This window comes from Scyliorhinus torazame, unplaced genomic scaffold, assembly GCF_047496885.1.
Source record: "Scyliorhinus torazame isolate Kashiwa2021f unplaced genomic scaffold, sScyTor2.1 scaffold_694, whole genome shotgun sequence".
Classification (NCBI taxonomy): domain Eukaryota; kingdom Metazoa; phylum Chordata; class Chondrichthyes; order Carcharhiniformes; family Scyliorhinidae; genus Scyliorhinus; species Scyliorhinus torazame.
In genome coordinates, this window is record NW_027308421.1 from 46182 (window position 1) to 72313 (window position 26132).

General features: G+C 48.2%; 1 protein-coding gene and 1 non-coding gene across 2 annotated transcripts; both read right to left on the minus strand.

Annotated features, from left to right (window-relative positions):
- Positions 1-3342: 3342 nt before the first annotated feature.
- Positions 3343-21214, minus strand: LOC140406597 (probable G-protein coupled receptor 139). The gene is made up of 3 exons (XM_072494598.1): positions 21070-21214; positions 17183-17320; positions 3343-4253 (listed from the first exon to the last, which is right to left on the minus strand). The coding sequence occupies exons 1-3, from the start codon at positions 21212-21214 to the stop codon at positions 3343-3345; spliced, it is 1194 nt and encodes a 397-aa protein (XP_072350699.1).
- Positions 20288-20361, minus strand: trnai-aau (transfer RNA isoleucine (anticodon AAU)). The gene has a single exon. It is a non-coding gene; the product is annotated as a tRNA-Ile (tRNA).
- Positions 21215-26132: the final 4918 nt, after the last annotated feature.

The window sequence follows — 26132 nt, forward strand, 5'->3', positions numbered from 1 at the left end:
GACTGGAGAACAGCTCACGTGGTCCCAACATTTCTGCAAAATTGTAGAGACAGGCCAGGGAACTACAGGTCAGCGAGTCTCACGTCAGTGGTTGGGATAATACTGGAGTATGTTCTGAAGGAGAGAATCTATCTCCACATGGAGAGGCAAGGTTTGATCAGGGATAGTCAACTTTGCTTTGTCAGAGGGAGGTCATGCCGAACAAATGTGGGGCATGCACGGTGGCACAAGTGGATAGCACTGTGGTTTCACAGCGCCAGTGTCCCAGGTTCGATTCCCCACTGGGTCACTGTCTGTGCGGAGTCTGCACGTTCTCCCCGTGTCTGGTTTCCTCCGGGTGCCCCGGTTTCCTCCCACAGTCCAAATGCGTGCAGGTTAGGTGGATTGGCCATGATAAATTGCCCTTAGTGACCAAAAAGGTTAGGGGGGGGGTATTGAGTTACGGGGATAGGGTGGAAGTGAGGGCTTAAGTGGGTCGGTGCAGACTCGATGGGCCGAATGGCATACTTCTGCACTGTATGTTCTATGTAAATGTGATTGATTTTTGTGAGCATGTAACCAAGTGTTAAGATGAGGGCAGTGCAGTTGATGTAGTTAACATGTATTTCAGCAAAGACGTTGACCGTGTCCCACATGGGAGACTTATTAAGAAGGAAAATGCACATGGGATGCAGAATAATTTGATAAGGTGGATTCATAATTGGCTTAGCGACGGAACACAGGAGACTGCTTTAGTGTCTGGAGGCCAGTGGCCAGTGGCATACCACAGGGATCCGTGTTGTGCCCCCTATTGTTTATCATTTGTATAGATGATATAGATGATTATGCGGCAGGTCGGATACTTAAGTTTACGGATGACACAAAGTTTGGCCGGATGCTTAACAGTGAGATTGAGTGTCTTCTGTTACAGGTAGAAATAGACGGACGGTCAAATAGGTGGATAAATGGCAGATGGTATTTATCCCTGAAAAGGGGATGGTTTAGCTCACTGGGCTAAATCGCTGGCTTTTAAAGCAGACCAAGGCAGGCCAGCAGCACGGTTCAATTCCCGTGCCAGCCTCCCCGAACAGGCGCCGGAATGTGGCGACTGGGGGCTTTTCACGGTAACTTCATTGAAGCCTACTCGTGACAATAAGCGATTTTCATTTTCATTATACACTTTGGAAGGCGTAATTAAACAAGGATGTGTACCAAGAAAGGTCTGACACTGGTAAGTTCCGAAGAACAAAGGGACCTTGGCATATTATTTCCATAGATCTCCTGAAGGCAGAAGTGCATGTTAACAGAGTGGTGGGAAAGGGATATGGGAAACGTGATTTTAGCAATCGGGGCATTGATTACAAAAGCGGGAGATCATAATGGAGCTGTTCAGAGCTTTGGTGAGGCCACAGCTGGAGTATTATGTGCAATTCTGGTCGCCACATTATAGGATGGGTGTAATTTCACTGGAGGGGTGCAAATAGGATTCACCAGAATGTTGCCTGGGGTGGAACAGTTAAGTTGTAAAGAGAGGTTTTGATTTGATTGGGTTATTTTCGCTGGAGCACAGGGGTGACCTGATTTAGATGTACGGTTATGAAGGGCACAGACAGAGTGGATTGGGAGCAGTTGTACCCTTTAGGAAGGGGCCGTTACGAGGGGAGACATGTTCAAAGTGAGGGATGGGAGGTTTAGCAGGGGTTTGAGGAAATATATTTTAATCCAGAGAATGGTGACAGTCTGAAATGCACTGCCTGGGAGGGTGGAACTTGCGGCATGCCTCATATCCTTTAAAAAGTATCTGGATGTGTACTTGGCACACAATAACATTCAAGGCTATGGGCCAGGTCTGGAAAATGGGTTTACGTGGGTCGATCAGTGCTTTTCATCAGTCGGCGCAGACTCGATGGGCCGAAAGGCCTCTTCTGCACTGTAGTATTCTGTGATTCTGTGATTATGAAAGTATGGCCATGTCTCCCCACACCTCTCCCAACCCCCTCCCACCTATCCCCACACATTGTGATGAATATGATTAGGGTGGAGTTTGCATTTCAGGTTATGGTTAGCCTTCATGTTAAAACATTGTTTTTTTTGTTATGATTCTTCTTCAGCATTAGGGGTACAGCTGGATTTGGGATATATTTCAGACCAATTGTTGGTTCAGGGGTGACCGTTGAGGTGTGTGTTTGAGAAAGGAAGACTGACGAAGGACAACAGCAGAAAATATCTTTATATACTGCCTTCCCCACCACAAATCTCATGACACTTCACACAAATGTACAGCAAAATGTGACAACCAACCAAAAAAGCAGATAATAGAATGTTATTAGTGAGTTTCATAGATTATCATAGATTATCATAGAATTTACAGTGCAGAAGGAGGCCATTCGGCCCATCGAGTCTGCACCGGCTCTTGGAAAGAGCACCCTACCCAAGGTCAACACCTCCGCCCTATCCCCATAACCCAGTAACCCCACCCAACACTAAGGGCAATTTTGGACACTAAGGGCAATTATCATGGCCAATCCACCTAACCCGCACATCTTTGGACTGTGGGAGGAAACCGGAGCAACCGGAGGAAACCCACGCACACACGGATGTGATAAGCTCTGTGTTACGGTGGCAGACCTAGGACGCCGATACGGTGGATTTCATATTGAGTTCTGGGAAAATGGGAACAGATTTTAGAGGCAACAACAAGGTCAAAGAGTTCGCCTGGATAATTAGTTCGGATATCGGGAATAATTTTGCATGAACGGAGAGGTCAATGTTTGATTTCTTGAAGGTAGTCGTGATGAGGAGAGAGTCGGAATCCGAGGAGCGAAAATAACTAACAATATAGCTCACTTGGGAGCAGCCAAGGCACCCAGTCATATCCATCCGATCAGACGTCAGACTGAGACACTGGTGCGGTCAGAGGCTCGACCTGGAGTGTTTCACTGATGCTTCCCCAGGGGTGAAACCGCATAGCCATTTCCACCATCTGATTTGTAGAAGGAGAGACGGGAATTATTGGCAACAGGGAATGGTAAGTGTCATGACTCCGAATGTGTTGCCAGCAATAAATTGAGTGATAATTAACGGTCACGGGAAGATTACTAAACAGATTGAATGTTGTTTTCGCAAGAACCGGATGTGAGGCAAAGAGAATTGAACGAGTTGCAGTGAAGGACTGATGGTGACTGTACTTTATCTTCCTGTAATTTTGTGGTCACTATGGCAGTCGCCCTGCACCCTTTTCATCCAAACCTCCAGCGGTTACCTCTTGCTGCATATGTACTTTCTTTTGTGATCCTATTGGGAGTCTGGGATAAATATTACATTAATAAACAGGTAATAATGCAATTTAGCTCAGGCCTGGTCTCAGTTAGTATGCTTATGGATTATTTGAATAATAACAGTAACTGGATATTTTACAGCCTGCTTGAGCTGTTCTCTGAACTTGGATTGAGTGGCTCCATAAATAAATGTGTTTGTGCAGCAGCTTAAATTCCGCAGCATAAATCCGACTCTCTGAAATATGAATTCAGCCTTGCTGTAGTCCCGGGTATTTGCTCCTGTAATGTTATAATATAAGAAATCTACGACGTGTACCAACCACAGAAGAATGAAACTGCCGGATATAGTGAAGAGTAAAATCACAGACTTTCTTCTGCTCTCCATCTCTGGATCACTGTGATTTTCTCCTTTACTCTGGGCCCTCAGTCCCTGACGGACCCGGTTACTAACTAAGATGTGTCTCACTGTCAGAGTGTTGAGCAATAGAATAAAAGTGAATGGGAGCAGTGGGGTTAAAACATTATCAAACCAATCATATACTACCCATGCTGGTTCCGTGTAATAGCTTGGCTTTATATAACAGAACCATGGTACGTTGTTGATTATCTCTCCAGGCTCCTGTGCAAAGTAGTACGGAATGTCCTTTACACAGAGCAGTCCGCAGGTTGTTGCGAGAACCAAAGTCGCAGTTTTCTCGGTGCAAAATTTTGTTTTTAGCTTCTGACAACAAATAGCCACAAATCTATCAAAAGTGAAAGTAACAGTAAACCAGACCGAACACTCTGTCGTTGCACGACGCAGGACATTGATAACACTGCACGCATGTGTGATGAGAAGAAAAGATCCCGGGAAATAATAATAAATGATCCGCCACATTATAACTTCAGTAGTAATGAACAGTAGATCTGCCGTTGCCATGGCCACTAAGTAGCGAGTAGTGCATGTGGAGAGACCACATTTCCCCTGGGACAGGATCACAATCGCAACCAAATTAACTGTAAGGCAGACAATGGGCAAGTGAATAGAACTGACAGATAAAACATTCACTGTGACAGAATGGGTGAAACATTAATATTAAAAGATGTTTGGTTTGCGTACGAGGTCAAAATGTTCAAAATCAGAACCCTGGCTTGAATTCACCTCCTACCCACTCATATTTGGGTAAGATGAGTTTAGATAAGGGGAGTGCACACCAGCGCACACAAGAGGGCAGTTATCGACTGAAAGATTTTAATGAGGCTGGAAATCTGTTTAAACCTGATGGACAATTTTAACTCTGTGAAATTGCCCCCCCCCACCCACCCTATACTATATTCCGTCCGATATATAAAAGTCACATGATATTGGCCAATCCACTCCTTCTGTTCCATAACTGGAATTGGTTCCCATGGATAAGAAGCCCCTTCCAGCACCATATACTCTTGAGTGTGGAACCCCTTTCTCCTATAATCTGAGCTATCCCCTGCACACAGATCATCTCAGGACCATTCTGTAGCAGGGGATGCGACCCTCCCCAGGAATGAACGCCTTCTATCAGAGTTCAGCCCGTTTTGGACCTCAATGTTTAATTCCCATTTTTGTAATGGAGCAGGCAGCCCTCGTGTTTTTCCCATGTTCCTCATGTCACTGAACGTGTGTCTGCACCACATGGACTACGAACTTTCAAGGTCCAACTCACCTCTATGTTCTCAAAAGAAATTGACCACAGAGTAATGTGCTTTTCAGTGAATGGCACAGCATATGAATCGATAAAAGAAACAAATGATTTGGGAATATAAATAGGCAAAGCCCAATATTAATCCTATGTCATATGATGTAAGATAACACTTGGCCCACAGATTCTCAAGAGCCTGTTGGGACGGGTATGATAATCGGCACTAAAACATGAAGTATTAATATTTGGTGTAACTAACACACAGATATTTTGAGTACAATAGCAACGCTATTCAGATGCTTCGCTCTCTGCAGGTAGATAAAACCCGTCTTTATTGCAGCAGTTCGTCTGAAAAACAAACTTAACTTAATTAAACCATAACGAAAAAACACAACTGTCCATCTCCTTTGCAATCTATAACAGCTATAAAAACGTAGGCAGCGCCACGGAATTGAGTCACTGAAGATTTTCGTAATATAACAAGCTCCTTCACTACAGTTAGTCACCCACATTCAACAACACCCTATCGTGACAGGAACTCCATGAAGAAATATGACCACGAGGGTCAGGTATTCCATGCTTGTTGGAACTAACGCTAAGCACATTTCAACAGATACTTATTTCCAGTAATGCATTATACTGAGATTATGTATTGCAACGAAGTTGGTGATCTTTGTTCAATATAAATATACACTTAGAGATACTCCAACTTAGACCCTTCCTGGGAGATTAGGCTGCACTGAGTTCTGAATACACCGTACAAGCTGCCGCAGGAAATGTAATAGCTTCAAACTGCAAAGAGAGGTGCTTATGAGCCCAGGTATATTTCACAATAATTCCTGACCACTCAAATACTGAAGCAGCCCCTGTCCAAATGCAACAAGACCTGAACAATAAGCAGAATTTGGCTGACAAGTAACAAGTAAAATTTACGTCACAGATGTGCCAGACAGTGACCATCTGCAACAGGAAATGATCTAATCTTCGCTCCTTGACATTCGCAGAATCACAGAAAAATACAGTTCTGAAAAAGCCCTTCGGCCCATCGGGTCTGCACCGCCGCATGAAAGGCACCTCATCTGCCAATCCAAACCCATTTGCGAGCACTTGACCCATAACGTCAAATGTTAATACCTGCCAAGTGCTCATCCAGGTGCTTTTTAAAGGATACGAGGCAACATTCTCTACCACCCTCCTCGGAAGTACGTTACAGACCGTCACCACCGCCTGGTTAAAAACGTTTTTCCTCAAATGCCGCCTGAAACTCCCGCCCCTCACCTTGAACTTCAGTCCCCTCGGAACCGGCACTTCAGTTGCACTGGCACAACCGGTGGAGATCATTGCCACCTCTTCCCCGACAGATGAAAATAAGAACCTGTGGATCATTGTGGCAGTGATCGTGCCAGTATTTGTGGTGGTCGTCATCATCACAATCCTGTACTGGAAGTTCTGTCGAACAGACAAGCTGGAGTTTCAACCAGACACCATGAGCAATATTCAGCAACGGCAAAAAGTAAGAAACTTTGGATTGAAGTTGTTGAGCGTTTTTAATTGAGAATCTCAAAAGCCAAGGCCCATAGTGAAGGTCACCAGCAAGTTTAAATGAGTTTGAGAAGGTTGATAAGTACGGCGACAGTGATCAGATTACTAATATTTTAGTTTTATGAGGGTAAAGAAAGATTGAAAGAAATAAGGAATTCTACAGTTCCAGTTGAGTTCCAGATGAGTAATGAAGTTGAATAGGAGTTGGTGTGGTAGTTTGAACAGTGGGAAAGTAGAGCAATGGACTTGAAACTAGAACAAAAGAAAGAATTTTGGAAGGTGGCTATTTTCTCATCTTGGCTCATCTAAACTGGCAACAAAACCGCTTTCAGTAAAATTAAGAAAAGCATATAAACGATTTGGAGGAAAATGTAACTGGTCTGATTAGTAAGTTTGCAGACGACGCAAAGGTTGGTGGAATTGCGGATAGGGATGAGGACTGTCAGAGGATACAGCAGGATTTAGATTGTTTGGAGACTTGGGCGGAGAGATGGCAGATGGAGTTTAATCCGGACAAATGTGAGGTAATGCATTTTGGAAGGTCTAATACAGGTAGGGAATATACAGTGAATGGTAGAACCCTCAAGAGCATTTACAGTCAAAGAGATCTAGGAGTACAGGTCCACAGGTCACTGAAAGGGACAACACAGGTGGAGTAGGTAGTCAAGAAGGCATACGGCATGCTTGCCTTCATTGGCCGGGGCATTGAGTATAAGAATTGGCAAGTCATGTTGCAGCTGTATAGAACCTTAGTTAGGCCACACTTGGAGTATAGTGTTCAATTCTGGTCGCCACACTACCAGAAGGATGTGGAGGCTTTAGAGAGGGTGCAGAAGAGATTTACCAGAATGTTGCCTGGTATGGAGGACATTAGCTATGAGGAGAGGTTGAATAAACTTGGTTTGTTCTCACTGGAACGAAGGAGGTTGAGGGGTGACCTGATAGAGGTCTACAAAATTATGAGGGGCATAGACAGAGTGGATAGTCAGAGACTTTTTCCCAGGGTAGAGGGGTCAGTCACTAGGGGGCATAGATTTAAGTGCGAGGGGCAAGGTTTAGAGGAGATGTATGAGGCAAGTCTTTTTACACAGAGGGTAGTGGGTACCTGGAACTCGCTGCCGGAGGAGGTGGTGGAAGCAGGGACGATAGTGACGTTTAAGGGGTATCTTGACAAAAACATGAATAGGATGGGAATAGAGGGATACGGACCCCGGAAGTGTAGAAGATTTTAGTTTAGACGGGCAGCATGATCGGCGCAGGCTTGGAGGGCCGAAGGGCCTGTTCCTGTGCTGTATTTCTCTTTGTTCTTTGTTCTTTGTTGCCCATCTACCCTGTCCGTTCCCCGCACAGTCATATACACCTCGATCAGATCGCCCCTCAGTCTTCTCTGCTCCAGCGAAAACAACCCAAGCCGATCCAAACTGTCTTGGTAACTTCAGGGTCTGGACTTCCGGCAACGGCGATGTACTGAGCAGTTGCACATCAAGTGGCTCTCCCCCCCCCCCCCCCCCCCCCCCCCCGCGCACCAGCAAAATAGCCACTTTTCATCGGAGATTCGCCACAAAAAAAAACTCCTTCGCCCAACCTGAGTTAAACAGGTGAGGACGGCGGGGGTGGGGGTGGGGGGGGGGGGGGGGAGGGAGGGGTTGTCAGAGAGAAAGGGAAAATACCTGGAAAAAGACAGTCCAGGGTCCGAGCAGAGACCAGGAGTGGAAGGAGCCTGGAGCAGAAACAAACGGACGAGCCAATCAGTGCTTGAGGCGACGAAGCCCAAGATCCACCGGAATGAGAAGGGCAGACCAGTCGCACACAAAGCCCCCCCTCGGGGTGGGGGGGGGGGGGGGCTGGGGGGAGGGGTAACTGGATGAGGTTCTTCTCGGAAACACTAAAGGAACAAAAACAATAAACGAAAGTGGATACCCAGGCAGCGGTGAAGGGTGCAGTAGCCGAAGCCCAGAGACGCATGCAGCTCGCCCTGGACATAGCTGAAAAGAGACTGGAGGCCCAAGGAGCGACGATCATAGAACTGGAAAGGGCCGCGACGGACCAGAGTGACTGGATCGATGCCCTGAAAAAGAGGTGACGAGGCTGGACGTGACAAATGAAAGGTAGAGGGCCAAGATAACCGGTCGGGGTGACAAAACTTGTGAATCCTGGGCCGAGCAGAGGGGATCGAATGTAGGGACCCCTCAAACTGTGTGGTCCAAATGCTGGGCAACCTGATGGGCAGGTAGACCCTTCCTCACCCACCAGAAATAGACAGATCACGCTGGTCGCTGGGACCAAAGCCGAAAGCCAGGGACCAACCAAGGGCGGTGATAGCGAAATTACACCCTGCCAAGACCGGGAGAGTCCTGCGCTGGGCCAGGCAGTCCAAGAACTGCAGCTGTGAAGGACACAGAAGTAGAATTTCCAGGACATTGGGGCTTGCCTGGCCAAGCGTCTTTCCGAATTGAACAGGGCAAAGGGTGCGCTGTACAAGAACGGCGTACGTTTTGGTATGCTGTACCCAGACAAGCTCTGGGTCACATACCAGGGCAAGGAACATTTCTTTACAGCCCCGGCAGAGGCAGACAAGTTCTTCACGGAATGCGGGCTGGAGCAACGACAACAAGCGAAGCGATGAGGAGCCCACTGGAACAATCAGAAATGCGGCAATGGGCTGCCATGGGGGGGACAGAGATGAACCTCTAACCCTAACACAACCTGTACTACCAACATCAAGCCACCACCTAGGAAACCGCTTTATGCAGGAGATTGTGGCCTCGTTCAGGACAACAAGGGTAGCGACAGAGGGAAAGCAGAGTGACACTCAAGAAAAACACAGGATAAGACGGGTATGGGACGGGTAGGAACTTCAAGGCGCTGGCGTGGAAAAGCAGGACAGTAACTTAAGGGAGGGAGGTCACGTGACGAGCAGGATAGCTATCGCCGGGACGCCTGTCGCGACCCCCAACAAGAACTAACTAATTATGGCGTTCATGTGTGTGTGGGGGGGGGGGGGGGGGAGTGGAGGGGAGGAAGAATGCAAGGATCGCCACGAAGGTCCTACAGCAAACGAAATCCAGGGGGACTAGCTCTCCCAAACCTGCAGTACTACCACTGGGCAGTGACAGCAGAAAGAGTAATGGGATAGATAAAGGAACCAGAAGCCGAATGAATGCGCACGGTGGAGGATTCCCGCAAGGGGTCCTCCCTCCGGACCCTCGCCATGGCGGCAGTCCCATCCCCATCCAAGAAGTACTCAAACTTGGTGATGGTGGCAACACTCCAGTCGTGGAGCCAGTTACGACAACAGTTTGGCCCAAGAAAAATGCACGATAAGACCCTCACCTGCAACAGCCATAGGTTTAGGCCGGTACTCACAGACGTCTCCTTTAAAAGGTAGAATGACGTTTCGACCAACGGCAGGGTCACAACACTGGATGAACTAATTGAAAGATTTCAACTAGCTGGCGGCAGCGAATACAGGTACCTGCAGCTTAAAAACTTCCGATAGAAGGAAACAAGGACATATCCATGCCGCCACGACAGTCACTACTAGAAGAATTACTGGACGCAGACATTTTAGGCAGAGGGAACTGTAGTAACATGAACGGACGACTGATGGACAGGGCCGATGCCAAACTGGACGTGACAAGGGGGAAATGAGAGGAAACACGAGGTTCGAAATAGGGTAGACCTATTCCCGAAATAGGGAATTGCTAATTTGGGCTAATCATGGATTTATTGAAAATTGCTTCCCTGGGTAAAATGGAGGAAAGTTACCATGACCATGCAGACACGTGGGCTCATGATGCAAAAGCGGCAAACGAGGGATTCCGCCAATCCAGATAATTCATGGCAAGTGGAGCAACATAGTGGACGTGACCATCCTGTGGAAATTGTTCTCTTGATGTTCACAATCAGGCAGCTGTAATTTCTAAATAGGAAAAATTATCCCTTTTCGTCCAAGAGTCTTGCGTGTCCAGGCAGTTTTTCTTCATCAGCTTCCGAATCGGCTGTTGTCTTCCTGAATTTTCAGTATGTCTGTTCGCATCTGTGCATTCGTCCGGTCTTTTTAAAATCAGGCAACCAGTGCCCAGAACAGATTATGCAGGGTGATCAGTGCTCAAGGTGGTAGCTAATAAGCATTGTGATCGAGTGGGAAAGCAGTTGAACCTTCTACCGGGCACTGTGCACCTCTGAACGCTCCGAAGGGAACTCGGGTATGAAGCAATTCCGTCATGGTCTGGACATGCCAGTCGTGGGCGAAACTAGGAGGCAGAGGCTGGAAGCACCATTTGATCAGGGAGAAGTAATGGAGAGCATTAACGCCATTCAAGGGAAAAGGCGCAGGGACCGGATGGATTCCCAGCCGTCTTCCACAACAAATGTGCGGCAGCACTGCAGCTCATTTGTGGGAGAAGTTAACAGACTCGATAGCAAGAAGTTTCCTGCCTCCAACCGTGGCACCAACCACAATCTCGCTGATACCTAAGAAAGACAATGTCCACAGCAAATGTGAATCTGACAGACGCATCTTGCAGCTCAATATGGACGCGAAAATAATGGCAAAAGTCCTGGCCATGCGAATGGAGAACTGCGTACCAGAGGTGTTAGGTGACAGCCTGACGGGTTTTGTCAAGAACAGGCAACGAACAACGAAAATCAGACGCCTTCTGAACTTGATATTGACCCCATCTAGGGAGAGAACACCAGAAGTGATCATTTTCCTGGATGCAGAAAAGGCATTCGACAGAGTCGAGTGCAAGGAGCACATAGTACTGTATTCGGTTGGATTTGGAACAGGGTTCATCTCCTGGGAGAAACTCCCGTGCACAGCCTCATGGCGAACGTACATACCGCACCACCAGCTCTCAATACTTCCAGCAGCAAAGGGCATATGGGCAGGGATGTCCGCTCTCCCCACATTTATTCGCCCTGGCAATTGAGCCGCTGGCGATCGTCCATCAGAATGGCAAAAAATTGGAAGGGGATTCGGAGACGGAACAGATGGTTACTCTATGCGGATGGTCTGTTCCTCTAGGTCTCAGACCCGCAAAAGAGCATGGAAGGGGTGACGAAGCTCCTGAAAGCGTTTGAAGCCTTCTCCCACTACAAACGCAACCTGAGCAAGAGAAATATTCCCGGTATATCCGAAAGAGAGATGGGCAGAGCAGGAAGGGCTGCCGTACAAGCAAGCCCAAAGCAAATTCCGCTACCTGGGATCCAAATTGCCCATGACTGGGCACAAATCCACGCACCGTACCTGACTAGCCTGGTAGAAGAAGTAAAAAAGGACCTGCAGAGGAAGGACGTACTCCCACTCTCCTTGGCGGGAGGTTGCAGATGATCAAGATAAACGTGTTGGGCGTGTCACTCTTCCTGATCAGTTCCATACCGATCGACATCGCAAAGTCCCTCTTCAGCACAGTTGATACGGTTGATAAATTTATCATAACGTTCGTGTGATATGTGTTGGGGGGGGGGGGGGGGGGAAGAATCCAAGGATCCCCAAAAGGGTCCTCTACAGAAAATAAAATATGGGATGCCTGGCCTTCCGAAACCAACAACACTACCAGTGCTGCCACAGCAGGGAGAGTGAGGGGATGGGCGAAGGGGCCATAAATATAATGGGTGAGGATGGAGGAGAGTTCCTGCATGGATACGTTCCTCCGAGCCCTCACAAGAACAACACTGCTTTCTCCGCCAGCCAAACACTCAGCAAGCACAGTAGTAATACCACACTCTGGACATTGAACCAACTGAGACAGCACTCCGTTCTACCGTGGCCTCCATCTGCAGCAACCACGGTTCGTGCCAGTCACGATGAATGCCACATTAAACAGATGGAGACAGGACAGAGGGACAATGACAGTTCGGGACATTTACACAGACGACACACTAGCGACGTTAGTGGAACTGATGGAAAGTTTGCAACTGCCCAACGGGAATGAACTGAAACACTTACAAATCAAAAACTTCCTCCACTATCTCAATGTTAGAGGAACTGTTGGACACAGGCGACTTAGGTGGGGGACGTCCGGGGACCTGTATGGGCAACCTTTAGGGGAGACGCGCCGCCAGCTGGAAGACACACAGAACAAAATGGGAGGAAGAACTACGGGTGGAAATAGCATAGAGGCTCTGGAGCGAAGCCCTGACCTGAACAGGGCGAACTCCACATAATAATAATAATCTTTATTTTCACAAGTTGGCTTACATTAACACTACAATGACGTTACTGTGAAAAGCCCCTAGTCACCACATTCCGGCGCCTGTTCGAGTACACAGAGAGAGAATTAAGAACGTCCAATTCACGTAACAGCACGTCCTTCGGGATTTGTGGGAGGAAACCGGAGCACTCAGAGCAAACCCACGCACACACGGGGATAACGTGCAAACTCCACACAGCCAGTGATCCAAGCCTGGGAATCGATCCTGCGACCCTGGAGTTGTGATCAAAGAGTGCTATCCACTTTCCTACCGTACCACCACTCACTCCATCCCAGATGGAATTATGTAAATAGAACCGGTGGACGAACCAAGCCAATGTGCTTGCAGAAGGAGGGCTGGAAGATGGTCGATGTTATCTGGGTACTTTTGCATGTATGGCTACCTTCTTCCTTTTTCTTATTGTACTGTCACATGTAAACAAATTGAAACGCTAAAAACAGGGTAGAGACTCTGGAGCGAAGCACTTCACAGGGTTAACTCCACCTCCACATGCGCAAGACTTAATCTAACGCAACAAAAAGTGGTACATAGAGTCAACTTGGCCAGAGCCCGAATGAGTAGGTTCTTCCCAGAGGTGGAGGACAGGTGCGAACGATGCCAAGGAGGCCGGGCCAACCAGGCCCACATGTTCTGGTCTTTCCCCAGACTTGTCGGGTACGAGACAGCCTTATTCAAGCCAATGTCCACAGTAGTGGAGGGTGGGCAACAACGGAGTAGAACCAGGTCCCAGGTTCGATCCCAGCTCTGGGTCACTGTCCGTGTGGAGTTTGCACATTCTCCCCGTGGTTGCGTGGGTTTCGCCCCCCACAACCTAAAGATGTGCAGGGTAGGTGGATTGACCACACTAAATTGCCCCTTAATTTGAAAAAATGAATTGGGTACTCTAAATCTATTTAACAAAAAGAAATGTAAATAACACCAGGGGCACCACCCAGGTCCCCCTCCCACCCCTGCAGAAGTCCTATCTTGTATGTACTTATACTGTGCTCTGTATAACAAAAACAATAAAAACATTTTTAAAAACTTAAAGTTCCATTCCAGGCATCATCCTGGTGAAACAGCCCTGTACCCGCTTCATTGCAATCACATACTTCCTTCAATGTGGCGACCCGAACTGCACACAGTACTCCAGCTGTGGTATCGCCAATGTTCTATATTACTCCAACATAACTACCTTGCTTTTGTAATCTATGCCACGACTGATAAAGACAAGTGTATCATAATTCTTTTCCACCACCCTATTATCCTACCTTCAAAGATCTATTTACCAATACGCCAAAGTCTCTTTGTTCCTCGGGACCTCTCAACGTGGTGCCATTCATTGAATATTTCCTTGTCAAACTGCTCCTTCCAAAGTGTAACAGATGACACTTTTCAGGATTAAATTCCGTCTGACACGTTTCTGCCCATTTGACCATCCCATCTATATCTTCTTGTAACCTAACACTCTCAACCTCACTGTTAACCACCCTGCCTATCTTTGTGTCATCTGCAAACTTAATGATCCTACCCCCCACATAGTCAACTAAGTCATTTATATAAATGACAAATAATTGGGGACACAGCGCAGATCCCTGTGGTACACTACTGGGCACTGGCTTCCAGTCACGAAAACAGCCGTCTGTCATCGCCCTCTGTTTCCTACAGTTCAGCCAACTTTTAATCCACCTTATCATGTTCTCCTGTATCCAATGTGAATTTGCCTTCTTTATAAGTTCCCATGTGTGACCTTGACACATGCTTTGCTGAAATCCATGTATACTACATCAACTGCATTACCTTCATTGAATGGCATTGTCGTCATTGAAACTCCCACTATCAGCATCCTGGGGGGGGGGGGGGTACCATTGGCTGGAATATTACCTGGAATAGCCATATAAATGCCATGATTACAAGAGCAGGTCAGAAGGTAGGAATCGTGGCGAGTACCTCACCTCCTGACCTACCAAACCGTGTCCATAATCTGGAAGGCACAAGTCAAGGGTAGAATGGAAGGCTCTCCTCTTGCCTGGATGAGTGCAATTCCAACAATCCTCAAAACCTCCGACACAATCCAGTACACAGCACTGGCTTGATTGCTATCCCTTCCACAGGATGGAATCCATTCAACACCGACGCAAAAAACAGGAGTGTGTACCTTGGACTGGTGGACTGTAATAACTAACCACAGCTTCTTAGACAGCACTTTCAAAACTCACGGCCAGTTCCAGCTGGATGGACGAGAGCAGAAAATACATGGGAACACCGCCATCTGCATATTGCCCCTCGAGTCGCTCACCATTCTGCCTTAGAATTATATCGTCTTTCCTTCACTGTCTCTGGGTTAATATCCTGGAACTCCCTCGCTAAGAGCCCTGTGTGCGTACCTACACTGCATGGACGTTTGCGGTTCAAGAGGCAGCTCGCCACCACCTTCCCATGACCAATTACCGATGGGCAATGGTCTTGGCAGACTTAGCAAAGCCCATATTTGGCGAGTAATTTAAACAACACATATTTGCTTCAGTAAAACAATATCATTGATTGGGTAACTGTTTTACGGTAAGCACAACATCAGGATGCAACACCATCAGTAAGAGAGTAAACCAAAGACCAGCACACATACAGATTTAAATAGCCTCGCATTTATGACCACTTACCAGGAACACCAATAACAGCAAGAGTAGTGTAATATATTTTCATCACATTATCAATTGGATAATGCATTTCGTGTGTGAAGTGCTCTGCTCCTTCGTGCTGCAAACTATGATCTGTCGAACTTTACGTCAATATATTTTCACAGCCTTTATTTATACCCCATGGAAATTCCACGGGGATACTAAGATTACAACATTGTTCATTTACATAAATAAATCAGGTTACAGCAGATAATTAATGTTCTGTTTTGACAGAACACATCTGGTGATGACACTCTCTTGTTTAATTCTGATCACAATAAATAAGTTTTAAAATAGGAACTGTATTCTAGTAGCAATGGTTCTATTCACTCACAGCCATCAGTTCCGTTACGAAATTTGATGCTGTTTCAGTGATGTCCTTTACTTTACTGTGATCATTAATAACCAAACGCCAAGTGTCTCTTTCAGAGCTGTTTCACTGATTAAAAGATTAAAAACAAAACAGCAAAAAGCCCGTTTTCCTTTTTGTCTTCATTCTTTGTCTCTGGGATTCAAACTTTTGTGAAATTCTAGTCTTATAAGGCCGCTAGTGCTCATTAAAATGTGTATAACCGTGAATGCATTGCGCAGAAGAATCACATCATGGTACAGCCGGTGTTTGGGAAGGCAGTGGCGTGGTGGCGTAGTTGTATCGTCACTGGATTAATAATCCACAGACCCAGAAAGAGACCTGGAGATTGGATCCTGGTACAGCACATGGTGAAATTTGAATCCAATAAAGGTTGGAGTTAACAATGATCATGAAACCATTGTCAATTGCCGTAAAATCCCATCTGGTTCACGAATGCCCTTGAACGAAATCTACCATCATTACCTTGTCTGGCCGTCATGTAAATCCAGATGCAGGTAAATTGTAATGCCTCTTAAATGCCCTCCGAAATGGCGGGTTGTTCTGGTTGGGCAATGAATGCTGGCCCGTAAATTAATTTTGGATGAGTTGAGTATCTTGATTTCCAACTTTATTTTTAATTTAGAGTACCCAATACATTGTTTCTAATGGAGGGGCAATTTAGCGTGGCCAATTCACCTACCCTGCACATCTTTGGGTTGTGGGGGCGAAATCCTCGGAAACACGGGGGGGGGGGGGGGGGGGATGTTCAAATTTCAGACGGAAAGTGATCCAGAGACGGGATCGAACCTGGGACCGCGGCGCCGTGAGGCAGCAATGCTAACCACTGCGCCACCGTGCTGCCCTCTTGATTGATAACTTAAAATGAGAGAACCAAACGTTGTTACTTTCACAAGACTAAATAAAGGGGTTTGCGTGCTAATATGAGCCTTTAATACACAATGCCAGGTGATGTTATTTATACAACCAGAGCTACATTTCTTTCGGTGAAATATTTACTTTTCAGCTTCTGTCAATAATGCGTACAAATCAGCCAAACAAGTGAGTGACGGTGAACCAGACCGAGCAGTCATATGGAAGATGGCGTAGTCATTTCATTCATTAATGAAAATCATGAAATGAAACCATTGGACTTATATCAACAGAGGGGTGAGCTTACCGACGATATAATCAAACCCAGATATGGATATCAGGTCGGAAGTAGTGCTCGGGGAGATTGCACTTTTCCAAGGCAGGATAAACATTACTCCTAAATTAAGTGGAAGGTAAAGCAACAGAGTTCTAAAAGGATTGACGACCTATTGCGAATTTCATTAGGTATTGAATTAATCGTACACAAAAGAACAAATGAGAAAGTATGTTACACTCTAACTGTTGAACTCAATGTTAATCATAACCCCTTACTTTCTCCTTTCTTCACATAACTATAAATAATCTATACATTCTCATTTCTAACGAAGGGTCGTGAACTTGAAGCATTACCTCTGTTTGTCTCTCCAAAGTTTCTACCAGAATTGACAAGTAACTTCAGCATATATGTTTTATTTTCAATTTGTAGCATTAACAGCAGTAGCTTTGTTTGGAAAAGTAAAAAGTTGGAGTGACTGGGGAATTCAAAACCTGGAATAGGTATAACGAAATTTAATAATTTTAAAACACTGTTTGGAAATGGGTCCATTGAATTGCTCGCTGCGAGTTAATTTAAACTAATTTGGGCTAATGATGGATTTATTGAACACTGGTTCCCTGGATTAAATGGAGGAAAGTTACCATGACCATGCAGACACGTGGGCTCATGATGGAAAAGCGGCGAACGAGGGATTCCTCCAATCCAGATCATTCATGGCAAGTGGAGCAACATAGTGGACGTGACCATCCTGTGGAAATTGTTCTCTCGATGTTCACAATCAGGCAGCTGTCATTTCTAAATAGGAAAAATTATCCCTTTTCTTCCAAGAGTCTTGCGTGTCCAGGCAGTTTTTCTTCATCAGCTTCCGAATCGGCTGTTGTCATCCTGAATTTTCAGTATGTCTGTTCGCATCTGTGCATTCGTCCGGTCTTTTTAAAATCAGGCAACCAGTGCCCAGAACAGATTATGCAGAGTAGAGACCCGGAACTGGTCCGGACTTTGGGTTTTTTGTCTGGAATTCAAGTCCATTAGGTCACTTCGCCAAAACCTTGCTCAAGGTGGTAGCTAATAAGCACTGTGATCGAGGGGGAAAGCAGTTGAAACCTTCTACCGGGCACTGTGCACCTCTGAACGCTCCGAAGGGAACTCGGGTATGAAGCAATTCCGTCATGGTCTGGACATGCCAGTCGCGGGCGAAACTAGGAGGCGGAGGCTGGAAGCACCATTTGATCAGAGCGAAGTAATGGAGAGCATTAATGCCATTCAAGGGAAAAGGCGCAGGGACCGGATGGATTCGATAGCAAGAAGTTTCCTGCCTCCAACCGTGGCAACAACCCCAAATATGTGGGGTGGGGGGGGAGGGGGGGTTGAGGGGGGGAATCCAAGGATCCCCAAAAGGGTCCTCTACAGAAAATGAAATATGGGATGCCTGGCCTTCCGAAACCAACAACACTACCAGTGCTGCCACAGCAGGGAGAATGAGGGGATGGGCGAAGGGGCCATAAATATAATGGGTGAGGATGGAGGAGAGTTCCTGCATGGATACGTTCCTCCGAGCACTCACAAGAACAACACTGCTTTCTCCGCCAGCCAAACACTCAGCAAGCACAGTAGTAATACCACACTCTGGACATTGAACCAACTGAGACAGCACTCCGTTCTACCGTGGCCTCCATCTGCAGCAACCACGGTTCGTGCCAGTCACGATGAATGCCACATTAAACAGATGGAGACAGGACAGAGGGACAATGACAGTTAGGGACATCTACACAGACGACACACTAGCGACGTTAGTGGAACTGATGGAAAGTTTGCAACTGCCCAACGGGAATGAACTGAAACACTTACAAATCAAAAACTTCCTCCACTATCTCAATGTTAGAGGAACTGTTGGACACAGGCGACTTAGGTGGGGGACGTGCGGGGACTTGTATGGGCAACCTTTAGGGGAGACGCGCCGCCAGCTGGAAGACACACAGAACAAAATGGGGAAGGATTACGGGTGGAAATAACATAGAGGCTCTGGAGCGAAGCCCTGACCTGAACAGGGCGAACTCCACCTAATAATAATAATCTTTATTTTCACAAGTTGGCTTACATTAACACTACAATGACGTTACTGTGAAAAGCCCCTAGTCGCCACATTCCGGCGCCTGTTCGAGTACACAGAGAGAGAATTAAGAACGTCCAATTCACGTAACAGCACGTCCTTCTGGATTTGTGGGAGGAAGCCAGAGCACCCAGAGCAAACCCACGCACACACGGGGATAACGTGCAAACTCCACACAGCCAGTAATCCAAGCCTAGGAATCGAACCTGCGACCCTGGAGTTGTGATCAAAGAGTGTTATCCACTTTCCTACCGTACCACCACTCACTCCGGCCCAGATGGAATAATGTAAATAAAACCGGTGGACGAACAAAGCCAGTGTACTTGCAGAAGGAGGGCTGGGAGATGGTCGATGTTATCTGGGTACTTTTGCATGTATGGTTTCCTTCTCCTCTTTTCTTATTGTACTGTCACATGTAAACAAATTCAAACTCTAAAAACATGTAATATAACATGGGAAATCAATAATAACCAGTTGGGGTGGGGGGAAATTGGGTGGGGATGAGGGGCATATTGAGGGATTAGTTTACATTGATGTGGGGAGAGAGTGTTGGAGCGGTTATTCCTCTTATTGTTCGGTTTCTGTAAACTTTGTACAAGAAATCATTAAAATTCCAATACAAATATTAACAAAAGTCACACTAATTGAAATACCAACGCATGCGTGTTAATGGCCCCAGAATGGGTGGAATGAAGCATTCAAAAGCAACGCAGCCGAGTTGAGAATCTCCGAGTTCAGCTTGATGATGTCTGCCAAAGGAGATCGCTGTTTGCCCCTGCCGTTGCAGTGACAGCAACTGAGATCGCACCAGGGAGCGAATGTTAGAACATCGAACATACAGTGCAGAAGGTGGCCATTCCGCCCATCGAGTCTGCACCGACCCACTTAAGCCCTCACTTTCACCTTATCCCCGTAACCCAATCACCCCTCCTCACCTTTTTTGGGCACGAAGGGCAATTTAGGATGGCCAAACCACCGTTGCGGTGTCTGCACGTCTTTGGACTGTGGGAGGGAACCTACGCAGACACGGGGAGAACGTGCAGACACCGCACAGACAGTGACCCAGCAGCGAATCGAATCTGGGTCTCTGGCGCTGTGAAGCCACAATGTTATGCTGTGACTGTGATATCGTCCTGCCCTAAAATAAGGTCACCGATAAATGGATGCTGGGGAAGATTTGACAAACATGTGATGGAGCACAGGGCACTTTTTTAAAAAGTTGGTACTACAGATTTTGCCATGATTTTATGCTTTCATCAAACAGGTTTTCCCATGATTTTCTATTTTCCAACATTCGTTTTTCAGCTCGCTGTTTTGATCTAAAACCGTGCATCGACGAAACGTCTAAAGGCACTGCTGAGACTTGAACTCAGAATCGCCTGTTTATTAGACAGGCGCTTTAACCGACTAAGCCACAGCGCCGATTGCTGTCCAATCCGCTGGCCTGAGACGCGTTTCTGTTTTTTGCGGGAGTCATTCCATTCGTGATATCTTATCAGAGTGGACCGAGGGGTTACAAAAAAATAATTCGGAAGCCTGGGTGTTAGCTGGAAGACGGTGCAGCCATCAATAGTTTCGCAGAGGAAAGGCGGATACAAATGTGATCAGATGGAGGAACATGCATGGTATCTGGCAAGGTGGCCAGGAGGGGAGCAGGAGGAAATCTGTGTGGATTTTGTTTTTTCACGTTACTTCACAGGACATCAGTGTCACTGGTTACTCCCGCATTTTCGTTGTACATCCCTAATGTGAAGAGGGTTTTGAAGGAAACAGCTTCAAGTGGCTTCAAGTGATGGCATGTCAAATTGAAGCGTAGGTTAGGAATGGGTTTGTAATCTAAGAGGGGCATGAAAAGTAATATTTTTAACATTAAGGAAATAGGTGTCCACGAACTCATTGTACCTGGTTCAAAAGCAGCAGCTTCACAACACAAATGAAAATAATTTGAAAGCAGATTCAGAAGGGTGTGGCATTGAATTAAATTGGGACTCCAAGAATTCTGAGGAATAGCCAGTACTTTGTTTAAGGTCGCCCTTGTCGGTGGGAATGGATAATAGAATCATTGTTTACATGCGAATAAAGAGGAAATCTCATTCAGCACACAGGCTGATGGAAATGGGTGTAACGTACCTATTGCAGAAAGGCTGGGGTAATTTGGAAGCCTTGTAGAACTAGGATCGTAAATGGCTGGCGAGAAGCGCGAAATAAGGCGAGAGGCATAAATAAGCAATTGAAGCCACAAGGGCAGGGGACACAAAACCATGACGGACGGCATTCTCCGTGGGCCGACGGCGATGTCTGGAAACGCGATTGGGTGGAGAATCTGTCGTGAAGCGAAACTCCCGGCTGGTGCCGGGCGCCCACCAGAATGCTATGCTCCAGTGCGTCAACAGCAGCGACCTACTCCGCTGCGGGGGTGGGGGTGCGGGGGGGGGGGGCGGGGGGGCATCTTCAAGTCTGCGGTGCAGCGCGAAGTGACGGGGGTGAACAACGGATGGCCTGATACCACCACCACCCCCGCCCGGCGTACCCACGTTCATCAATCGATGGCCTCTATTGCCGCAGCCTGCAAGACCGCCATCTTGCTGCCCACCTCACTGACCGCCATCAATGGCACATGGCCGTGCAATGGCACCGGGCATATGGGTTCCCGCACCACACCGCCTCCATATTTCACCCCCAACCCTCCACTACACCAACTTCCCTCCCCAACTAACTGCCACTCGACGGCGGAGTAGCACGTGGCCCACCAATGGCAGCGGCTGCAATAGCCCCTGCAGGAGGGCACAGGATCGGTGCGTACCACTGGCATGGGTACCGCCGGCAGCAGAGGCGGGTGACAGTGCCAGAGGTCCCCATGGTGCTGGGCACCGACTGGATAAGGGGCATGGAGGGAAGTGTGCCAGGGGGAACGCCTGGGGTGGTTTTGCGGATGGGGAAGGGAGGCGCAGTGCAGCCTGCGGCCACGATGTAGGGCCTGGTCGGGCACGTGGGTACGGACAATGCTAACATATCTGGCTTTCACCCCCAGCAGTCAATGGACTTCGGAAAGCAACGAGGAATGGTGGTATTCATCCTGTTTTCTGCTAGCCTGGGGGATGCACTGAGGCAGTACGAGCTGGAGATGTTCGGGATGTTGGAGATGGACCCTGCTACATTGGATCCTGTCCCAGTGCAACAGGAGGCAGCCGGTGAGAATGGGGAGCTGACCGCCCAACAGGCCGAGCAAGAGGTGGGAATAAGGCAACGCATGAGACCTCGAGTGTTTCACAGCGCTTGTCGTTCGAGGACATGGCAGACCGGTCGTGCCGTCGAAGACGCTGGCTGAGTAGGTGGACAGTGCAACACGTCTCCCAAGTCAGGATGCCGACAGCAACACGGGGGAATGTAAGAGGATACCTGCTCCTGGTGGCCGTCAAGGTGATGGTCGCCCTGAACGTTGACGCCACGGGATCCCTCTAGGCGCTGAGTGGGGACCTAACCGGCATCTCACAGGTGCATTCATGCCGTCATGCTGGCCCTAAATTCCGGGGTGGCACAAATAGATCAAATTCGATGTGGACCATTCCTATCAGGTTGCCCAGGCAGTGAGTTTTGCCATCCTCGCCAACATGCCCAGGTCCAGTGGTGATCGACGGGATGCAAGTCCCTAATGAGAACCATCGCATGAAAGGCCATTCTTTATAAACCTAAAGGGATCCACTCGATGAACCTGCAGCTGGTGTGTGACCTTAGGTGCACATCTTGCACGACTGCAGTTGGTACACGGGAAATGTGCACCCAGATTTCATGCAAGAACACTCGACGGTTCCCGTCTTCTTCGCGAGATACCCCCGGCTGAAAGTTTGTTTTTTGGGCAACAGGGTTTAGCTGCTGCAGCAGTGACTGACGACGCCTATCCGGAAGCCCCAGACTGTCAGAGAGACCATGCAGCGACCAGAGTCCTGATCGAGCAGTGCTTTGACGTCCTCAAGATGTAGTTCAGTTCCCTGCACCGTTCTAGAGGAGCCCTCCAGTATAGCGATGGGAGGGAGGATCGCCGACATTGTGGTGGCCTGCTGCGTCCCCCACAAGGTCACGCAGCAGAAGGGCGACGTGCTGCAGGAGTATGTTGAACTCCAGGCCTGGGGCGACGAGGAGGTTGTGGGTGAGCGTGCGGATGGTCATGGCATGGGGCCCCGGCAGGCACGGGAGGAATCACAACCTGTGTGCCAGGGCCAATGCGTCCGGTATGCTCTGATCGTCTGCAATTTCGCCATCCACTGGCCAAGGGCAAAGACACCACAACCCACACTACAATGTCTCCCTTGGCCACCGGCACACCCCACCCACTCCTGCACCCACTCCATGAAAGCTACCTGGCTCACGACGAGGTGCGGGCCCTGGGCTGGCACGGGCAGCCTGTCTAGCCCACGGGATGGAGGATGAAGACAATCTGCTCTGCGATGAGCTCAGGAGCTCCACATCACGTGACAACGTCTGACTCCAGCCCACAGTAGTACTTACCACGGCCACCTAGGTGACCTCTGCATGAGAGCTGGCCATTCCATCACGTGGTCCAAAGATTCCAAGGGCTGGCGGACGTGGGGCTGGAGTGGTGGGTGGTGGGTGGGTTGGGGGTGCGACCCCAGAGCGGTGAGCACTCCCTGAACCGCGGTCCCAGGGCCAACCACCCCCCCCCCCCCCACCATCAACCTCTACACATTTCCACCCGCGCGCCCCGCTTGCCCTCTGCGTCCACCCCAGTCCAGCCTTTCCATCCCAGTGCACCGAGGCAGGTTATAACATTCTGCAGAGATCTTTAATGTGCAAACAGATATGGTGGATTTTGCCCTAGCCCTTATCATTAAACTGTGCCCTGCACCCGTGCCAACTTAATAGTGTCCACTTTTCTAGCTATACAGACCCTAACGCTATGCCTAGGTGATCCTCAGGTGGTACATCAGGAGTGGAGGATACCTGCTGTGATTCCGGCCCTGTGACCTAGTTCCCCTTTGGTGGCCGCCTTCTAGGGCGACCTGGCCTGAATGGGCCCGGCTGCAGCTCGGGTCTCCTACGAGGCGTGGCGCCGCCCTGTTCTACCCGTTGCCCATGTGATACACCAGGGAGAGGAAGGGGAGTGGGGGGGAGGGGGCAGTCCGATGTGCTTCGGTGTTCCGGCACATCCCCTGCGGGAGTCACTGACACAGATTCCACCACTTCCTCCTTCCTTAAGGTGCCCGTTGGTCCATGGGCTAATCTATGGAATGGCGCTGCGAGCGGGGCTACATCCTGAGGCTGCCCTGCTACCTGACACTGCCAGTCCTGGAAGCTGCTGCCGCCTCATCCAGGGTCTTAATGCTCTCGGTCATGGACGATAGGGAGTGGACCACCTTGTTCTGGGATTGCACCATGTCATGCTGTGACTGGGCCATCTCCCTCTGTGTGCAACGTCGGTAAGCCCCTGGAAATTCTGTCTATGCTCTCAACCATTGCCCATTGCGACCAGTGCAAGCAACAGTGCACAGCTACAATATCCAAGTGGCCTTGGCACATAGTTGCCTGTGATAGTGCCGCCCTGCCCTAGTCCTTCGTCACCGCCTACACAAAGATTCCTGGTCCATGTTTACCCTGACCCATTTGCTGAAACCTTCACCCCCCAAGCCCTCCACCATGGACGCCATCCGTGCAGTGTTGGCCTGGGTGGCACAGATGGTCGCACCATCTCCTGCTCCATCAAGCGGATGGTGTCCTCCAACTACACCTGCAGATGCGGTATGATCACCGTTAACCCCTCATGTCGTGCCTGGTTCTACGACTGCAGCTCCGCAATCGATGGGGCTTCCTTATCCAGAAGCCCAAACCCCATCTGAAAGGCAGCTAGTCTATGGATCGGCTCGCACTCCCGACCGTCACTCTGCGTACCGGTGCATGTCGTAGTGCCCCCCAGGAGCCTCTTCACTGAGGTGGCGAACTGATGTCAGGGTCTCGGAGGGGTTGGAGATATCTCTGACGATTAATCAGTGTTATTGCTGGACTCGAGCTCCGGGGTGTCCTGAGGTGCAGGTCGTGGACTCCCAGCTATGGTGGTATCATCCTAGTCGCAGCCTGGCACCTGGGTGTCTGGCTGTTGCTGGGGTCTGGGGCGGGGGCACCATAGGGGCCCGCTCCTTCGCCAGAAGCTCCTTCAAGACACGAGAAAAGACATATGATTGCCGAAAGAACAGAAGGTCCTAAGCTCAAATCTTCATGACACTTTAGCCGATGCATGTCTTTAAGTCAAAACAGCGACATCGACAGGAATCTGGACAAGCTCTGTAGTCCGAAAGGATCAAAGTTAACCCTGTTATAGTCCAAATGTCGTACCTCCCCCACAGGATCATCTGTCGCTTGTTCTCTTCTGCAGTTTTTAATACTACTATCAGTACTCCCGCTGATTCGATAGGCTAAATGGCCTAGTTTGGTTCCAATATCTTACAGTCTTATTATCTTTAGGGATGCTGTAAAGGTGATTTGCACACATTTAGAAAGAAAAGGGACAAAGTAAATAAGTGATTTCAACCCTTGTCAAACTACATTACTATATTGAAATGACCAAAATTTAAAAATAATTGCCACTGAATTGTCTGAAGTGGGTTCTTCCAAGATGTTATTAAAACAAAAACATTATCCATTATTCGAACTGAATAATCGTCATTTCCCTGACTAATTTCTTACGCCTCAGGTCAATGTGGCAGGTCAGGGGCAGCACGGTGGCGCAGTGGTTAGCACTGCTGTCTGACGACGCTGGGGTCCTAGGTTCTATTCCTGCTCTGGCTTGCTATCCATGTGGAGTTTGCACATTCGCCTCGTGTTGACGTTGGCTTCGCCCCCACAACCGAAAAATATGCAGTGTAGGTGGATTGGCCACGTTAAATTGCGCCTTAATTGGAAAAAATTAATTGGGTATCCAAAATTAGAAAATTTATACATGGCACGACAGATGCCACTGATGTCTACATAGTGGCGAAAAATACGTTTTTATTCTTGAGGTAAAATCAGAAAAAGGGCAGGATGGGGAAGTAAAGAGGAGAAAGGGTTCGAAAAGGGGGCATAAGATAGGGCAAAGGGTGGGGAAAATATATATAAAGAAAGACAAAAAATAAATAAAAGGGCTGCAGCTAATAATATGATGTTGGTGAATTCGACGTTGAGACCAGAAAGCTGTTGTATGC